General features: G+C 39.9%; 1 protein-coding gene across 6 annotated transcripts in view; it reads right to left on the bottom strand.

Annotated features, from left to right (window-relative positions):
• The window catches only part of prpf39 (PRP39 pre-mRNA processing factor 39 homolog (yeast)), an 88,475-nt gene that overhangs the window by 35,448 nt on the left and 37,848 nt on the right, over window positions 1–15,179 (bottom strand). For all 6 annotated transcript variants that reach the window (XM_043697300.1, XM_043697304.1, XM_043697303.1 and 3 more), the window contains exons 5-6: window positions 2,566–2,733; window positions 1,705–1,864 (exon numbers count right to left, since the gene is read on the bottom strand). In XM_043697300.1, the coding sequence (XP_043553235.1) occupies window positions 1,705–1,864; window positions 2,566–2,733 (328 nt within the window). The remainder of the gene's footprint in view (window positions 1–1,704; window positions 1,865–2,565; window positions 2,734–15,179) is intronic.

Below are 15,179 nucleotides of genomic sequence, written 5' to 3'. Positions count from 1 at the left end.
CCCCCAGTACACCCAAGGTCTAGATAATTTCTTAAGGAAATGCAGAAGTCCTAGCACTGACCCAGAGAACCTTCCTCCATACCAAAAAAAAAATCACTTCTAACAGTTAGTTTCCTGTCACTGAACCAATTACTTTCATACCCACATTGCTACCATCTTTTTTATTCCATGAGCTCTAACTTTGTTTAAATCTGTTTTGCAGAAATATGTTGAATACCTTTTGGAAATTTACATACACCACAAAATCATTAGGCTTCATTAGTTATAGAGTAATACAGCATGGAAACAGGCCCTTCAGCCCAAACTAGTCCATGCTGACCATGGTGTCCACTCAGCCAGGTCCAATTGCCTGCATTTGGTCCATATCCCTTTAAACCCTTCCCACCCATGTGCCTATCTAAATGTTTTTTTTAAAATGTATCTGCCTCAACCACTTTCCTGGCAGCCCATTCCATATATGCACCACTCTCGTATGAAGATGTTGGCCCTCAGGTTCTTCTTAAATCTTTCCCCCCCTCACCTTAAAACAATGCCCTCTCATATTCAATTCTCCACCCTTGGGGGGGAAAAAAGTCTATATGCATTCATATTATCGACATCTACCATGATTTTATACACCTCAATAAAGTCACCCCTCACTCCCCTACATTCCAAGGAATAAAGTCCTACTCAGGCCTGAGTCCTGACAAGATCCTCTTAAATCTTCTTTGCACTCTTTCCAGTTTATGCCCTGGTAACACTTCAAACAAAAAAGTTTATTAAATCTAATTTTCTGTCAAGAAACTGAATGACCTGATCAATCATGGCCATACAATGACAAGTCAGACCCAATGGGCTTTACCCATTAGTGAGGGCTAATCATGCCACTAACTCAATAGACTTACAGACCAGACCAAACCCCCCTCCAAATATTTTAAAGTAGCGTAGACACTAGATTTTATTTATTTTAAATGTAAGCATAAGGTGTTGCATTCCAAATGCAATTTGATTGGTTAAACGTATTGTCAAGCAAGGCACTTTATTCATATACTATAAGAACAGAAGAAAAAGATTAGCTTAGCCGTAACTCTATCATAATGATTAACTAATTAATAGATCCAGTAACTTATTACTAATTAACTGTTCCAATATAGTAATATGTCATAAACACACCCTTGACAAAGGCAAATTCAGAAAAACACAGTCTCAAATGCAACTCCAGCAGCAGCAAAACACTAAGAGAAAATTCTGAGAAAGTGTAACAGGGAGAAATGTACTGTAGTTTCCAAAACCTGCTGAGATCTCTGCAACAATTGCTGAAAGCTACAAGCAAATATTCTGGTTTTCTGGGAGCTTGATTACACCCATTCATTCAAGCTGCTTCTATTGTCCCAACTTTAATAAGAAAACTAAGGCTTCACCAGCTGTTTACTTTATGAATTTTCAATAGACAGCTTGGAACCTCTGCCTTAAAACCTTCTATCAAAAACAAAAGCCAGGTCAAAATACATCTCAATGCCGTAGCATAAGACATCAGATTAGATTAGAAATAAAACAGTTAGAACTATGCTTTTCAAAACCCCAGTTAGTAAAGTTAAAGAAACCTATCACCTGAATCAACTATGATGTTCATGTGACTGCATATTGAAGTAGAGAATAAATTTTTAACGCTAGAATCACTACAGGATTCATATATAATCATAATTTATATATAGTCTACATTACCTGAGCAGGATCATTTATATCAATTCCAGCTGTTAGATCATTTCCTGGAGTAACATTATCAAAATGTTCATTTGTGGATGCCAGCTCTTGACGTAGTTTAATAAAATCCTCTGAAGAGATTATATCTTTAGGCAAGTGATTCTGAACATGATCTTTGAACCTGAAAAACAGTAGAATTATTCATACTTCGTGTAAAATAGTAGATTAATGAGTCATTCATTACCAGACAAAGAGTTAGGAAAGAAAATTCCAGTTTATAATACAAAATATTGGGATACACTATTGGAATTTTCCTACCCTGAAGATTCAGTTTATTGAGAATTTCACATTTAATCCTTTGTTGACTGTAGTAGAATTTCTGCACAAAAATAAAAATAAACTATTACAACTTTTAATTTACTAAGAATATGGAGAATTTAAAAATATTCCAAGGTCAGCACAATTTTTGAGTTTCATTTCATTGATTTTTCCAGAGGTTATTGGTCAGGAAACAGGGTAGTTTGAAAGTCAAGAATGGTTTTAACTGTGGAATAGTTAAAATACTCATGAATTGCCCAATAAAATACAACAATAAAAATCTTAACACTAATTCACCAATGTACAGACATCATACAAGATGGAATCTGTCCCAGTCAACCAGTGAACGAACTTCCTTAAACAACTTGACAAAAACACGTTTTCTCACTCTATACTTAACCACTTAATTTCATATTTCCATAATCAATTGTTTTGAGATTTTGTCACATCAATTCCAAACTTCACTCAAACTTTGAGAATAAGATTTTCAACAATAAGCAAGATTTGAACCAAACCATAAAAGTGTGTGGAAAAAAATATTTTGTTTTGGATTTTCTAGTGTACCTTTGGAAGTGATGACTGTAAAGCTGCGTTGGAATACCAAGAATCCGATCATAAATTGTAGTCACTTCTTCCAGATTTCCCCGGTCATTTTCCCAGTTGATGTAAGTTTCCCAAAGTCTGTCTGAGCGAAAGTCAGTCCCTGCAGCTAACACAGCATGTTCAAATACACTGTAGGAATATGAAAATACATTGGTATGTCATTGTGATCTGCAGATTATTTTGCACAATTCCCCAAATTAGCTTACTTGAAGTACAGACCATGAAATTTTAAGTGGAAATTACAAACAGCGCAATGAGTTCTCATATTTAAGCTATTGCAAAAAATAACTGAGCTAGAAACAAAGCCTTCCAACCTCAGACAAACAAACCACCACTTAAGGATTTTGTTTTGTTGATTTTTAAATAGAGTCTATAGAAGGCATGCAAATGGAGATGGATCTTTTTGTAACTCAACACTGATTGGTATGTTTTAAAATTCTGGCATGAATTTTTTAAAAAAGGTACTGGTTACCATAGGTGGTGAAATGATGTACTATTTTAAAATGCTTGGTATAGCCATTTTGAGTATAATAAATTGTATCATGTTTTCTTTTGTGTATACAGTATTTTAGGAGAAAAAGTGAGGACTGCAGATGCTGGAGACCAGAGTTGAAAAATGTGGTGCTGGAAAAACACAGCAGGCCAGACAGTATTTTCCCAAGTAACGTTTTAAGGATTTCAAGGGGTTATGATGCTGCCTCATACAGATGTAATATTCAAGAGCAGACATACACACACTTGCTGTATGAACATGGTTCTATGTTCCGACTTTCACACTGACTCCAAAACGGAACCCAATCACAACCCTGGGACTGCCTGTATATTTTAAAATGCTGCTCAATAGGGCAGGCTCACAGATTGCGTGTTCGGCAATAAACAAACACTTTTACTACTGATTCAATGAGTCTCTAATTACTTGTCTGTTTGGGAATGGTACAATTCATATTTGAATGTGCTCTTTAAAATTTTAAGTCAGCAAAATACAGGATGTTTTGCTAATACATTCTATATTTAGAAAAGAGCATTTCTGATACAGATTTCTGTTATAATGCACATTTTGTCAACCTGAATTCACTGTAGCACAACTGATGAACTGGGGACGCTGTTTCTACAGCACAAACTTTTTAAATGTGTGTTGACTGCAATGCTATTTATTACATTACCAACACAAAGCACTATTTCTAAAGGGCGATTTTTCTATACTGTGGGGTTGCACAAGAAACCAACCATTGCGTTATAGAAGAACTGACTATATTTATTGGAAGAAGCCAAAAGACTTGGTTGGTAGTTTGAGGATAGTTAAAAAGTGTAGGGGTTGCATAACAGAGTCATGGAACTGAATAATGCAAAGGGATCAGTTTCTGAGTGATTTCAAAAGTGTGAAACATAGGAAAAGTAGGAGGAGGAATTCAGCCATTTTGCTCTGCCATTCAACATGGCTGATTTCACAACTCCGTGCTGGTTTCCACTTTCTCCTCAATGATGCTATAGCCCAAAATCTATAACTCCTTCTACAAAGTATTTGACAAGGCTTCACATGATAGACTGGTTAACTCCATTAGATTACATGGAATACTAGAACTATCCAGTGGATACAGAACTGGCTTGAGGGTAGAAAACAGAGTGATGGTGGAGGGTTTCTTTCAGACTGGAGGCCTGTTAGCTGTGCGCCACAAGGATTGGTGCTGCGTCCATTGCTTTTCATCATTTACATATATGAAAATATTTGGTGGTGAACTGTAGGGGTGGCCTGTACCTGCTTACATCAAAACGGCCCATGACTGCTTACACAAAATGGGGAGAAAGTGAGGTCTGCAGATGCTGGAGATCAGAGCTGGAAATGTGTTGCTGGAAAAGCGCAGGTCAGGCAGCATCCAGGGAGCAGGAGAATCGACGTTTCGGGCATAAGCTGAAGAAGGGCTTATGCCCGAAACGTCGATTCTCCTGTTCCCTGGATGCTGCCTGACCTGCTGCGCTTTTCCAGCAACACATTTCCAGCTGCTTACACAAAATGGCCAAGAGTTAGATAGACTGAAACAGCCTCCTCCAGCATGATGACATAAAATGGCCAAGGGAAAAATAAGCAAAACTAAACAGCCTGCTTACAAAGTGAAACATAATGGTACCTTTGAACAGGACTACTCCAAGGTCAGCAAGGGGGCCCCTATCCAAGATAGTTTTGATAAGAGGATGCCTAAACATAGACAACTGAATGATCCTAGCTTTATTAAATGAAAAGATGGCTGTCCCAGTAAATGAATAACACCAGGTGCAAGTCTCAACCCATGCACCAGCCAGATTGACTCCCTAAGCAGCAATAAAGACAACAGCTGAAGTTATTTTGTAGTGAATAGTTGTTTCCTTGAAGTTACTCGCAATATTATGAAATAGGTTCTAGTTAAAGGTCTTTCAGATAAGCATAGTAGCAGTTTTCAACATAAAGGACAGACACACATATAACCAAAGTATACTACAAACATTAGGGAAAAAAAACTAAAACACAGGTGTGAAAGTTAGTCTCAAGAAATGCCTTCTCTTACACCCTGAACAAAACAGATTGTTCGCAGCCCAATAATTACAAAGTGCTAACAGAAGTACCTGCATAATTTTAGAACAAATCAATATTACAAATCTTATATCAAGCAGTTAAAACTGTCTTTTATATTTTTACACATAATTGGGATAGTGGGAAATATAATGAATAATTGAATTTAAGCTGTCCTTAGAGATAAGCAAGCCTGAGACAGATCCAAAAGGAGCAGAGCCAGTAACTTTGGAATGCAAATGAACAGGATGCATTGGAAGATCAAGGTCCAGAGATTATAATATCTGGTAAACACCATAAAATCATGGGAACCTGGGGCCGTCCATAGGAATGCACATTATAGTGCAGATGTCTCTTAGGATTAGGTATACAGAGTAAGAGGGAAGGACACAGTGACCACATTGTATTAATTATTGTAACAAAAAATGCTGTATTTCACTGTAAACAGTGTGTCTCTTCCGATCTGAATCAAAGATTAATGAAAAATTGCTTTCTCACAGAGGCCAGATTCAGGGAAGCTCCCAAGTCCCCTTTACAATTGTGAAAATGCCTCTTATTTTTCACTCTATCCATGTCGTTCACAACCTTGTAAACTTCTTTCAGGTTGCCCCACAACCTCCTGTATTCCAATGAAAAGAAACCCAGTTTAACCAACCTTTCTTCGTAGCAAGAATCCCCCATACCAAGCAACATCCTGGTAAACCTTTTCTATACCCCCTCCAAAGCATTTATATCCTTCTGGTAGTGTGGGGACCAAGACAATACACAATATTCCAAGTGTTGCCTAAAGTTCTAAAAGGTGCAGCATAACTTGCTTATTCATATACTAAATAGCCCTTGCATCAAAGCCTTTTCTTACTACCTTATCCACCTGCGCTGCTTCCTTCAGTGATCTGTGGACCTGCACACCCAGATCCTGTTGCACTTCAATACTCCCAAAGGTTCTGCCATTTACTGTATAATTTCCACCTGTACTTGACCTTCCAAATGCATCACCTCACATTTGTCCAGATTAAACTCTGGGCGGCACAGTGGTTAGCACTGCTGCCTCACAGCACCAGAGACCCGGTTCAATTCCCACTTCAGGCAACTGTGTGGAGTTCGCGCATTCTCCCTGTGTCCGCGTGGGTTTCCTCTAGGTGTTCCGGTTTCCTCCCACAGTCCAAAAATGTGCAGATTAGGTGAATTGGCCATGCTAAATTGCGTGTTAGGTGAAGGGGTAAATGTAGGGGAATGGGTCTGGGTGAGTTGCTCTTCGGAGGGTCGGTGAGAACTTGTTGGGCCTAAGGGCCTGTTTCCACACTAAGTAATCTAATCTGTAAACTCCATCTGCCATTTTTCTACCTAAGCCGCCAACTGGTCTATATCCTGCTGTATCCTCTGACAATCCTCTTTACTATCCAGAACTCCACCAATCATTGTGTCCTCCGTAAAGTTACTCATTAGACCAGCTATGTTTTCCTCTAAATCATTTGTGTAGATCATGAACAGCAAAGGTTCCAGTAATGATCCCTATGGAACACTAGTCTCAGCCCTCCATTCCAAAAAGCATCCTTACACTGCTACCCGGTCTCTTATGACTAAGCCAGTTCCATAACCATCTTGTGAGTTCACCTGATGTCATGTGACTTCACCTTTTGTACCAGTCTGTCATGAGGGACCTTGTCAAAGGCTTTACTGAAGTCCATGTAGACAACATCAACCACTTTTCCCTCAATCATCTTCGTCACCTCCTCAAAAAACACTGTCAAGTTAGTGAGGCACAACCTCCCTTGCATAAAACCATGCTGTCTATCATTAATATGCATTTAGAAGCAAATGGACTTTTATCTTGTTAGTGAATCTTTTCCAATAATTTCCCTACCACCGACATGAGACTTACAGGCCTGTAATTTCCAGGATTATCTCTGATGTTGGACTGGGCTGGACAAAGTTAGAAATCACACAACACCAGGTTATCGTCCAACAGGTTGATTTGGAAGCACTAGCTTTCAGAGCACTGCTCCTTCATCAGGTGGTTCTGATGAAGGAACAGCACTCCAAAAGCTACTGCTTTCAAATAAACTTGGACTCTGAGTGGGACCATTCGGCGCAGCCACTTTGGCACAAGCAATTCGACGCGGCCGGTTTGGCGCGACCCATTTTGGCGCAGACCTGTTTTGTAGTTATTCAGTAGTAGTTATTAAACTATTATTAAATTATTAAAATTATTAAAAATATTAAAATATAGAGGGATGTTGCTGTAACAGGAAGACTGTTTCCATTGGGGTTCTTTCGGGCTTGGTGCTAGGGCTCCTGCTGTTTGTGATGTACATTAATGATATGGAATTGAACATGGGTGATAAGGTCAAGAAGTTGGTGGATGACATGAAAACTGGGTGGTTTACAGTGAGGAGGATAGCTATAAACTAGACGATCAATGGACAGAGCAGTTTCAAATGGAATTCAACCTGGAGAATGATGTACTGTATTTGGGGCAGGCTAACAAGGCAAAGGACTCTGCTATAAATGATATAACTTGGAAAGTACTCTAAATCAGTGGAATCTTTGTGTATGCATCTTCCATAAGGTAATAGGGCAAGTAGGTGCGATTGAGATGGCAGATGGGCTATTTATTAGTTGAGGCACAGGATACAAGAGCAATGAAGGTTATGTTGAAACTGTAAAAACGTGAGTTAAGCCACAACTGGAGTTCTATACGCAATTCAGGTCACCAAGTTACAGAATGTGGTCGTATGATGGATGGTGCAGAGGATATATACTAGGAATGTGCCTGGGCGAGAGGGTCTGAAATAAGGAAAGATTCAATAGACTGGGATTGTTTTCCTTAGAGCAGTGAAGGATGAGAAGGGAACCTGATTGAGATGTCCAAGATTTTGAGGGGCATAGATGGGGTGAATAGATAGGTACTTATTCCATTAGAGGCATAGATTTAAGGTTAAAGGCAGAAGGCTAAGGGGAGATTGAAAATGTTTTCACCCAGAATATAATGGGAGTTTTGACCACACTGCCTGAAAGAGTGGTTGCGTTTGAACGATTTGTGCAGTATTTAGATATTTAGACATTCAAATGCATTGCCATAGCCTCTAGGACTATGGGCCAAAAGCTGGAAATTGGATCAGTGTAGTCAGCGCTTTGTTGAGCAGCATGGGCACAGTAGATCAAATGGCCACCTGCCAACTTCTGAATCTGAGCCAGTGATAGTTTAAAATAGTTACCCGTCAGTCTACTTGAGCTCGCCATCTGATTATTCTAGGCTGATCTTCTTTGACCTCAGTACTTCTGAGGTATTATTTGCTGTAAATGGTGTTACAAGCTGTAACTTTTTAGCTGTAACTCAGTAAATAAAAAAAATGAGGGAGAGAAACCAGCAGCTACAGGTCAGTTAACCTGACATCTATTATGATGAAAGTGCTAAAATTTATTATTGAGGAAGACCTCGCCGCACACTTAGAAAGAATAGTATGGTCAGAATAAGTCATCATAAGCTAGGACAAATATTCGGCACAACATCGTGGGCCGAAGGGCCTGTTCTGTGCTATATTGTTCTATATTTTGGCACAGACCCATTTGGCGCAGAACTGTTTTGTAGTTAATCAGTAGTAGTTATTAAACTTATTAAAATAAAACATTAATATACAATTTATTAAAATAAAACTCATTAAAACGCCATCAATAATTTTGTATTTGCCTTATTTCTTTCACTTTTACTTTTTAAACATTTTTACTGAAGAGAATAAACATTTTTATTGCTTTCATTAATGCTTGTAAATAAGCCTGAAAAGGAATAAATAAGAACCGCGCAGAATCGCTCGCACCAAAATTAGTCGCACCAAACCGGCCGCACTGAATCGCTCGCGCCAAAGTGGCTGCGCTAAATGGTCCTACATCCTGTTGGACTATAACCTGGTGTGTGATTTCTAACACTATTATCCCTGTTGCCCTTCTTAAACAATGGGACAACGCTGGCTATTCTCCAGTCCTCTGGGACCTTAGCTGTGGCCAAAGAGGATACAAAGATGTCTGCAAAATTTTCCAGTAATTTGTTCTCTTACCTCCCTCAATATTCTGGGGTAGGTTCATCAGGTCCTGAGGACTTATCTACATTAAGATGTTTTAAGACTCATAACACGTCTTCCTTTTTAATAACAATTTGGCTTAGAAACTCTATACTCCCAGAGATCATCCTCGACCAATTCCTTCTCTTTGGTGAATTCCAACACAATGTTTAGGTCCTCACCTACCTCTTCTAGCTTCAACAGATTTGCTCCTTTGTCTTTGAATGGGCTGCCCCTTTCCTGGTTACCTTTTTTTTTTAAATATACATATAAGCAGCTTTAGGATTCTCCTTAATCCTGTTTGCTAATGACTTTTCATGACCCCTTTTAGCCCTTCTAATTCCTTGTTTAAGTTCTTTCTTACTTTCCTTTTATACCTCAAGGGTTTTGTCAGTTCCCATGCTCCTAAACCTGAAGTATGCTTCATTTTCCTTTTTGAAAAGATTATGACATCCCTGGTCATTCAAGGTTGACATCACTTGCCATATCTACCCTTCAATCTCACAGGAATATACCATTCCTGAACTCTTATCAACTACTGTTTGATAATATTCTCACTTCTGATGTAGATTTATTGTCAAACAACTGCCTTCAATCAACATTCTTCAGGTCATAGAGTCGTTGAGATATACAGCATGCAAACAGACCCTTCAGTCCAACTCATCCATGCTGACCAGATATCCTAAACTAATCTAGTCCCATTTGCCAGCACTTGGCCCATATCCCTCTAAACCCTTCCTATTCATGTACTCATCCAGATGTCTTTTAAATGCTGTAATTGTACCAGTCTCCACCACTTCCTCTGGCAGCTCATTCTATACACACACCACCCTCTGGGTCAAATAGTTGCCCCTTGGGTCCCTTTTATATCTTTCCCTTCATACCCCAAACCTATACCTCTCTAGCTCTGGACTCTCCAACCCAAGGGAAAAACCTTGTCTATTTATCTTAGAGGTTTATAAAATCATAAGGGGCATGGATAAGGTCACCCCTCAACCTCTAATGCTACAGGGAAAACAGCCCCAGCTTTTTCAGCCTCTCTGGATAGCTCAAACCCTCCAACCCTGGCAACATCCTTGCAAATCTTTTCTGAACTTCCAATAGGAAGGAGTCCAGAACTGCACGCAATATTCCAAAAGTGGCCGAACCAATGTCCTTTATAGCTGCAACATTACCTCCTATACTCAATGCTCTCACCAATAAAGGAAAGCACACTAAACGCCATCTTCACTATCCTACCGGAGGCTCTACTTTCAAGGAATAATGGACTTGCACTCCCAAGGTCTCTTCGTACAGCAACACTACAGAGGACTCTATCATTAAGTGTACAAGTTCTATTCTGATATTCTGATTTGCTTTTCCAAAATACAGAACCTCACATTTATCTAAATTAATCACCACCTGCCACTCCTCAGACCATTGGCCCATCTGATCAAGATCCCGTTGTACTCTCGAGATAGCCTTCTTCACTGTCCACTATATCTCCAATTTTGGTGTCATCTGCAAACTTATTAACTATATCTCCTGTGTTTACATCCAAATCATTTATGTAAATGACCAAAAGTAGTGGACCCACTACTGATCCTAATGGCACTCCACTGGTCACAGGCCTCCAGTCTGAAAAACAACCCTCCACCACCACCCAAGGTATCTACCTTTGAACCAGTTCTGTATTCAAATAGCTTGTCCTCCTTGTATGCCATGAGATCTAACTTTGCTAACCTTGTCAAATGCCTTACTGAAGTCCATACAGATCACATCAACGCTCTACCCTCTTTGTTAAGTCTTCAAAAACTCAATCAAGTAGGTGAAAGATGATTTCCCACGGACAAAGCCATGCTGACTATGCCTTGCCAAATACATGTACATCCTGTCCCTCAGGATTCCCTCCAACAACTTGCCCACCACAGATGTCAGGCTGCCTAATATTGTCGTTGTTCGCCTTCCGCCAAGTTAATACCTTCACCAGAGGACTGCTGTTATCTAGATCCAGAAACATCTGAAAACTCTCATTATGATGGTCACTACTCCTGAAATGTTCTCCCACCGAAATTTCTCTCAGCTAGCTGGGCTCATTTCCCAAAACAAGATCCAGGAGACCCTGGAGTACAGGTTCATAGCTCCATGAAAGTAGAGTCCCAGGTCAACAGGACAGTGAAGGCAGCATTTGGTATGCTTTATTGGTCGGTGCATTGAGTATAGGAGTTGGAAGGTCACATTGCACCTATACAAGGCCACTTTTTGGAATACTTGTCCAATTCTGGTATCCCTGCTTTAGGAAGGATGTTGTGAAATTTGAAAAGGTTCAGAAAAGATTTAAGGATATTGCCAGAGTTGGAGGGTTTGAGCTATAAGAAGAGGCTAAATAGGCTGGGGCTATTTTTCCCTGCAGCATCGGTTGCTGAGGGGTGCCCTTATAGAGGTTTATAAAAATCAGGACCATGGATCGAATAGCAAAAGGTCTTTTCCTCAGGGTGGGGGAGTCCAAAACTAGAGGGCATAGGTTTAAGGTGAGAGGGGTAAGATTTGAAGGGAACCGAGGGAGCAACTTCTTCATGCAGAGGGTGGTACGTATCTGGAATGAGCTGCCGGAGGAAGCTGCCAGAGGCACTTCGATGGCTCTATGAGTAGGAAGGATTGAGGAATATGGGCTAAATACTGGCTAATGGGACTAGATTAATTTAGGATATCTGATCAGCATGGACAGATTGTATTGAAGGATCTGTTTCCATGGATTACAGCTGTATGACTATGGGTAATGTCTTGGCCTCAACTGCTTTCTGTGACAGAATACCACAGACTCACCACCTTCTGGGTGAAGATATTCCTCATTGCAGCCTTGAACAGTCTAAAGCATATCCTTAGACTGTGACCCCTGTTCTGGACTGTCTGGTTTTAAGGATCATCTTTCCTGCACTTACATATATAGTCCCATAAAGCACTTATAGGTTTCTAAGAGATCCCCCTCATTCTCCTAAACTCCAATAAATAAAGTCCTAACTGGTCTCCCTCTTCCTATATCAGTCCTGCCACCCCAAAAACCAGTTTGCTAAACTTGCCACACCGTCTTCAAAGCCAAAACATTTTTCCCTCAGATAAAAGGAAGAAAACTGTAAATATTCTCTGTGTTCCCACCAAGGTTCTGAACAATTGCAGTGAGACATCATTGCTGCTCCATTTGAAACATCCCATTCGGAGAGTCAAGATACAATTTGCCTTCTTCACCACCTGCTATACCTGCATGCTTACTTTCAGCTACTGGTGTACAAGGACACCCAGGTCTTACTACACCTCCCCTTTGCCCAATTTATTGACAGATAATAATCTGCTTTCCTGTTTTTGTTACCAAAGTGGTTAATATCATTCATCCAGATATTTCATCTACCATTATACTCATTAAAACTTACCCAAATCACAGTTAAGTGTGTCTGCATCCTCCTCACTTAAACCTCCCAATACAGCCTTGTGCCTCCCTGCAAACTTGAGAGATATTACATTTCGTTCCCACATCTAAAATCATCAATATATAGTGAATAGCTGGGGTCCCAAGCACTAATTGCTGTGGTACCCTACTAGTCGCTGCCTGCCACTGAGAAAGTGATCCATTTATTTCTACTGTTTCCTGTCTTTCAACTAGTTTTCTATCCACATCAGTACAGTAACCCAAACCAGAGCTTTAACTTTACATGCTAATCTCTTATGAGGGACCTTAACCGAAAGCCTTCTGAAAGGCTAAGTAAACCGCAACCACTGGCTTCCCTTTAATCAATTCTACTAATTAGAGCCTCAAAATTCTCTTTTATAAATCCATGCTGATTGTCCAGTCCTGTTACTGCTTTCCAAGCGGACGGCTAGTAAATCTTTTATAATGAACTCCAGCATTTTCCTTACCACTGATGTCAATCTTAATTGGTCTGTATTCCCTGTTTTCTCTTCCTTTTTGTTTTAGAAACAAAAAAGTGGAGTTACATTACAGCTTCAAGGGTAGCTGTAAGAACTGTTCCACAGTCTATAAAATTTTGAAAGATTCAAAGCATCCATACTATTTCTAGGGCCATTTCTTCCAGTACTCTAGATGGGGATCATTGGGCCCTAGGGAGTTAATCAGCCTTTAAGCCAAACTTCTCCCAACACTGATTTCCTACAGTTCCTCCCTTTCACAAGACCCTACATTCCCAACATTTTTGTGAAGTTATGTCTCCTCCCTGAAAAGGAAATGAAAATATGCATTTAATTAGGCTCATCTCTTTGCTCCCCATTATAACTTGCTCGATTTCTGACAGTAAGGGGTCGACATTTGTCTTCAGTAATCTTGTTCTCTTCATTATTGTAAAAGCTTCTATCGACATATTCCCTGCAAGCATACAAATACTCTATTTTCCACCTCTTAATCTATCCTCTTGTCCTTGGTTGCTGGTTTGCTGCTTTGTTTGGTCACTTTGTCAGCTCCTTCTTTGGATCTAATAGTATGCCTCATTTTGCTTGGTAGCCACGGTTGGGCCATTTTTCTTGCGCTGATAGAAATAAACAATTGTTACGCTTCCTACATGCATTTTACATGCTTGCAATTGCCTATCCCTTTAAGTAACTTTCTTTAATTTATTGTAGCCAGCTCATACATCTTATCATGGTTTCCTTTATTTAGATTTAGGACTTCCAGTCTTAAACAACTATGGTCTAAAACCTTGAACCTGCTAAAATAAACAAGCTAGACATTGTGGCCGAGGTGCACAGAATAGTGGGAGCACAAAGGTCATTCAAATGTGTACGAAAGCCTTTTGGTACAAGATGACTGGAGCTGGTGCTGTTATTTGAATTATACAAGTTTGCATAAACCACACCACCTGCCATTCAGCTTTAAAAAGATATATTTTATTTGACACAAGTATGCTCCCTTACTAAGAAATTTGACATAGCACATTAGACAACTTCATGCCACATAGCAGATCTAATCAGAAATCTTTCCATGCACTGCTTGTTTAAAAGGAAATAATAAAGAATTGGGAGAGTAATGCAATCTGCAGTATGTTGGACAGCAGAATAAAGTACTCCAATGTTTTGACTGCTGAAATTCAATCAAGCGAGCAGCACGACCGGGGAGGAAGTGAGTCAAGGACTTCTGTGGTACAGTATTAACGGCCCTGTCTTTAGGCCAGAAAGTCCACGTTCAAGCCCTAACTGCTATGGAGGTGTGCAATAACACATCCAAACAGCACAATTCAAAATGCGTATAAAATTTAGTCACTATAAATGGATAGTTCCACAGATTAACTCAAAATTCTTTCCATTTCAAAACTGGGAGATCATGCTACTAGATTAGATGGGATTGATGTGCATAAGGTGGTGGTGTTAGGAAATCTGCAAAGTGTAAAAAATAGGTAAGTCCCCTGGGCCGGATGGACTTTATCCTAGGATCCTCTGGGAAGCCAGGGAGGAGATTGCCGTGCCTTTGATATTTATGTCATCATTCTTGGAAGTGTAGATGAGCAGAGAGATCTTTGTGTGCAGGTACATAGATCTCTGAAAGTTGCTACCCAGATTGATAAGGTTGTTAAGAAGGCATATGGTGTTAGCTTTTGCTGGTAGAGGGATCGAGTTTCAGAACCATGAGGTCATGTTGCAGTTGTACAAAACTCTGTATGCAGTACTCCAAAAGTGGCTGCACCAATCTAGTCACCGCATTATAGGAAGGATGTGGAAGCTTTGGAAAGGGTTCAGAGATTTACTAGGATGCTGCCTGCTATGGAGGGATGGTCTTACGAAGAAAGGCTGAGAGACTGGAGGCTGTTTTCATTCGAGAGAAGGTTGAAAGGTGACTTAATTGAGACGTAAGATGATCAGAAGGTTAGATAGGTTGAACAATGAGCGCCTTTTTCCTCTAATGGCGATGCCTAGCACGAGGGGATGTAGCTTTAAATTGAGGGGTGATAGATCTAGGACAGATGTCAGAGGTAGTTTCTTTACTCAGTAGT

Source organism: Chiloscyllium plagiosum, chromosome 10 (assembly GCF_004010195.1).
Source record: "Chiloscyllium plagiosum isolate BGI_BamShark_2017 chromosome 10, ASM401019v2, whole genome shotgun sequence".
Classification (NCBI taxonomy): domain Eukaryota; kingdom Metazoa; phylum Chordata; class Chondrichthyes; order Orectolobiformes; family Hemiscylliidae; genus Chiloscyllium; species Chiloscyllium plagiosum.
The sequence above is the reverse complement of the archived record's forward strand: the minus strand, read 5'-3'. Positions and strand labels throughout refer to the sequence as shown.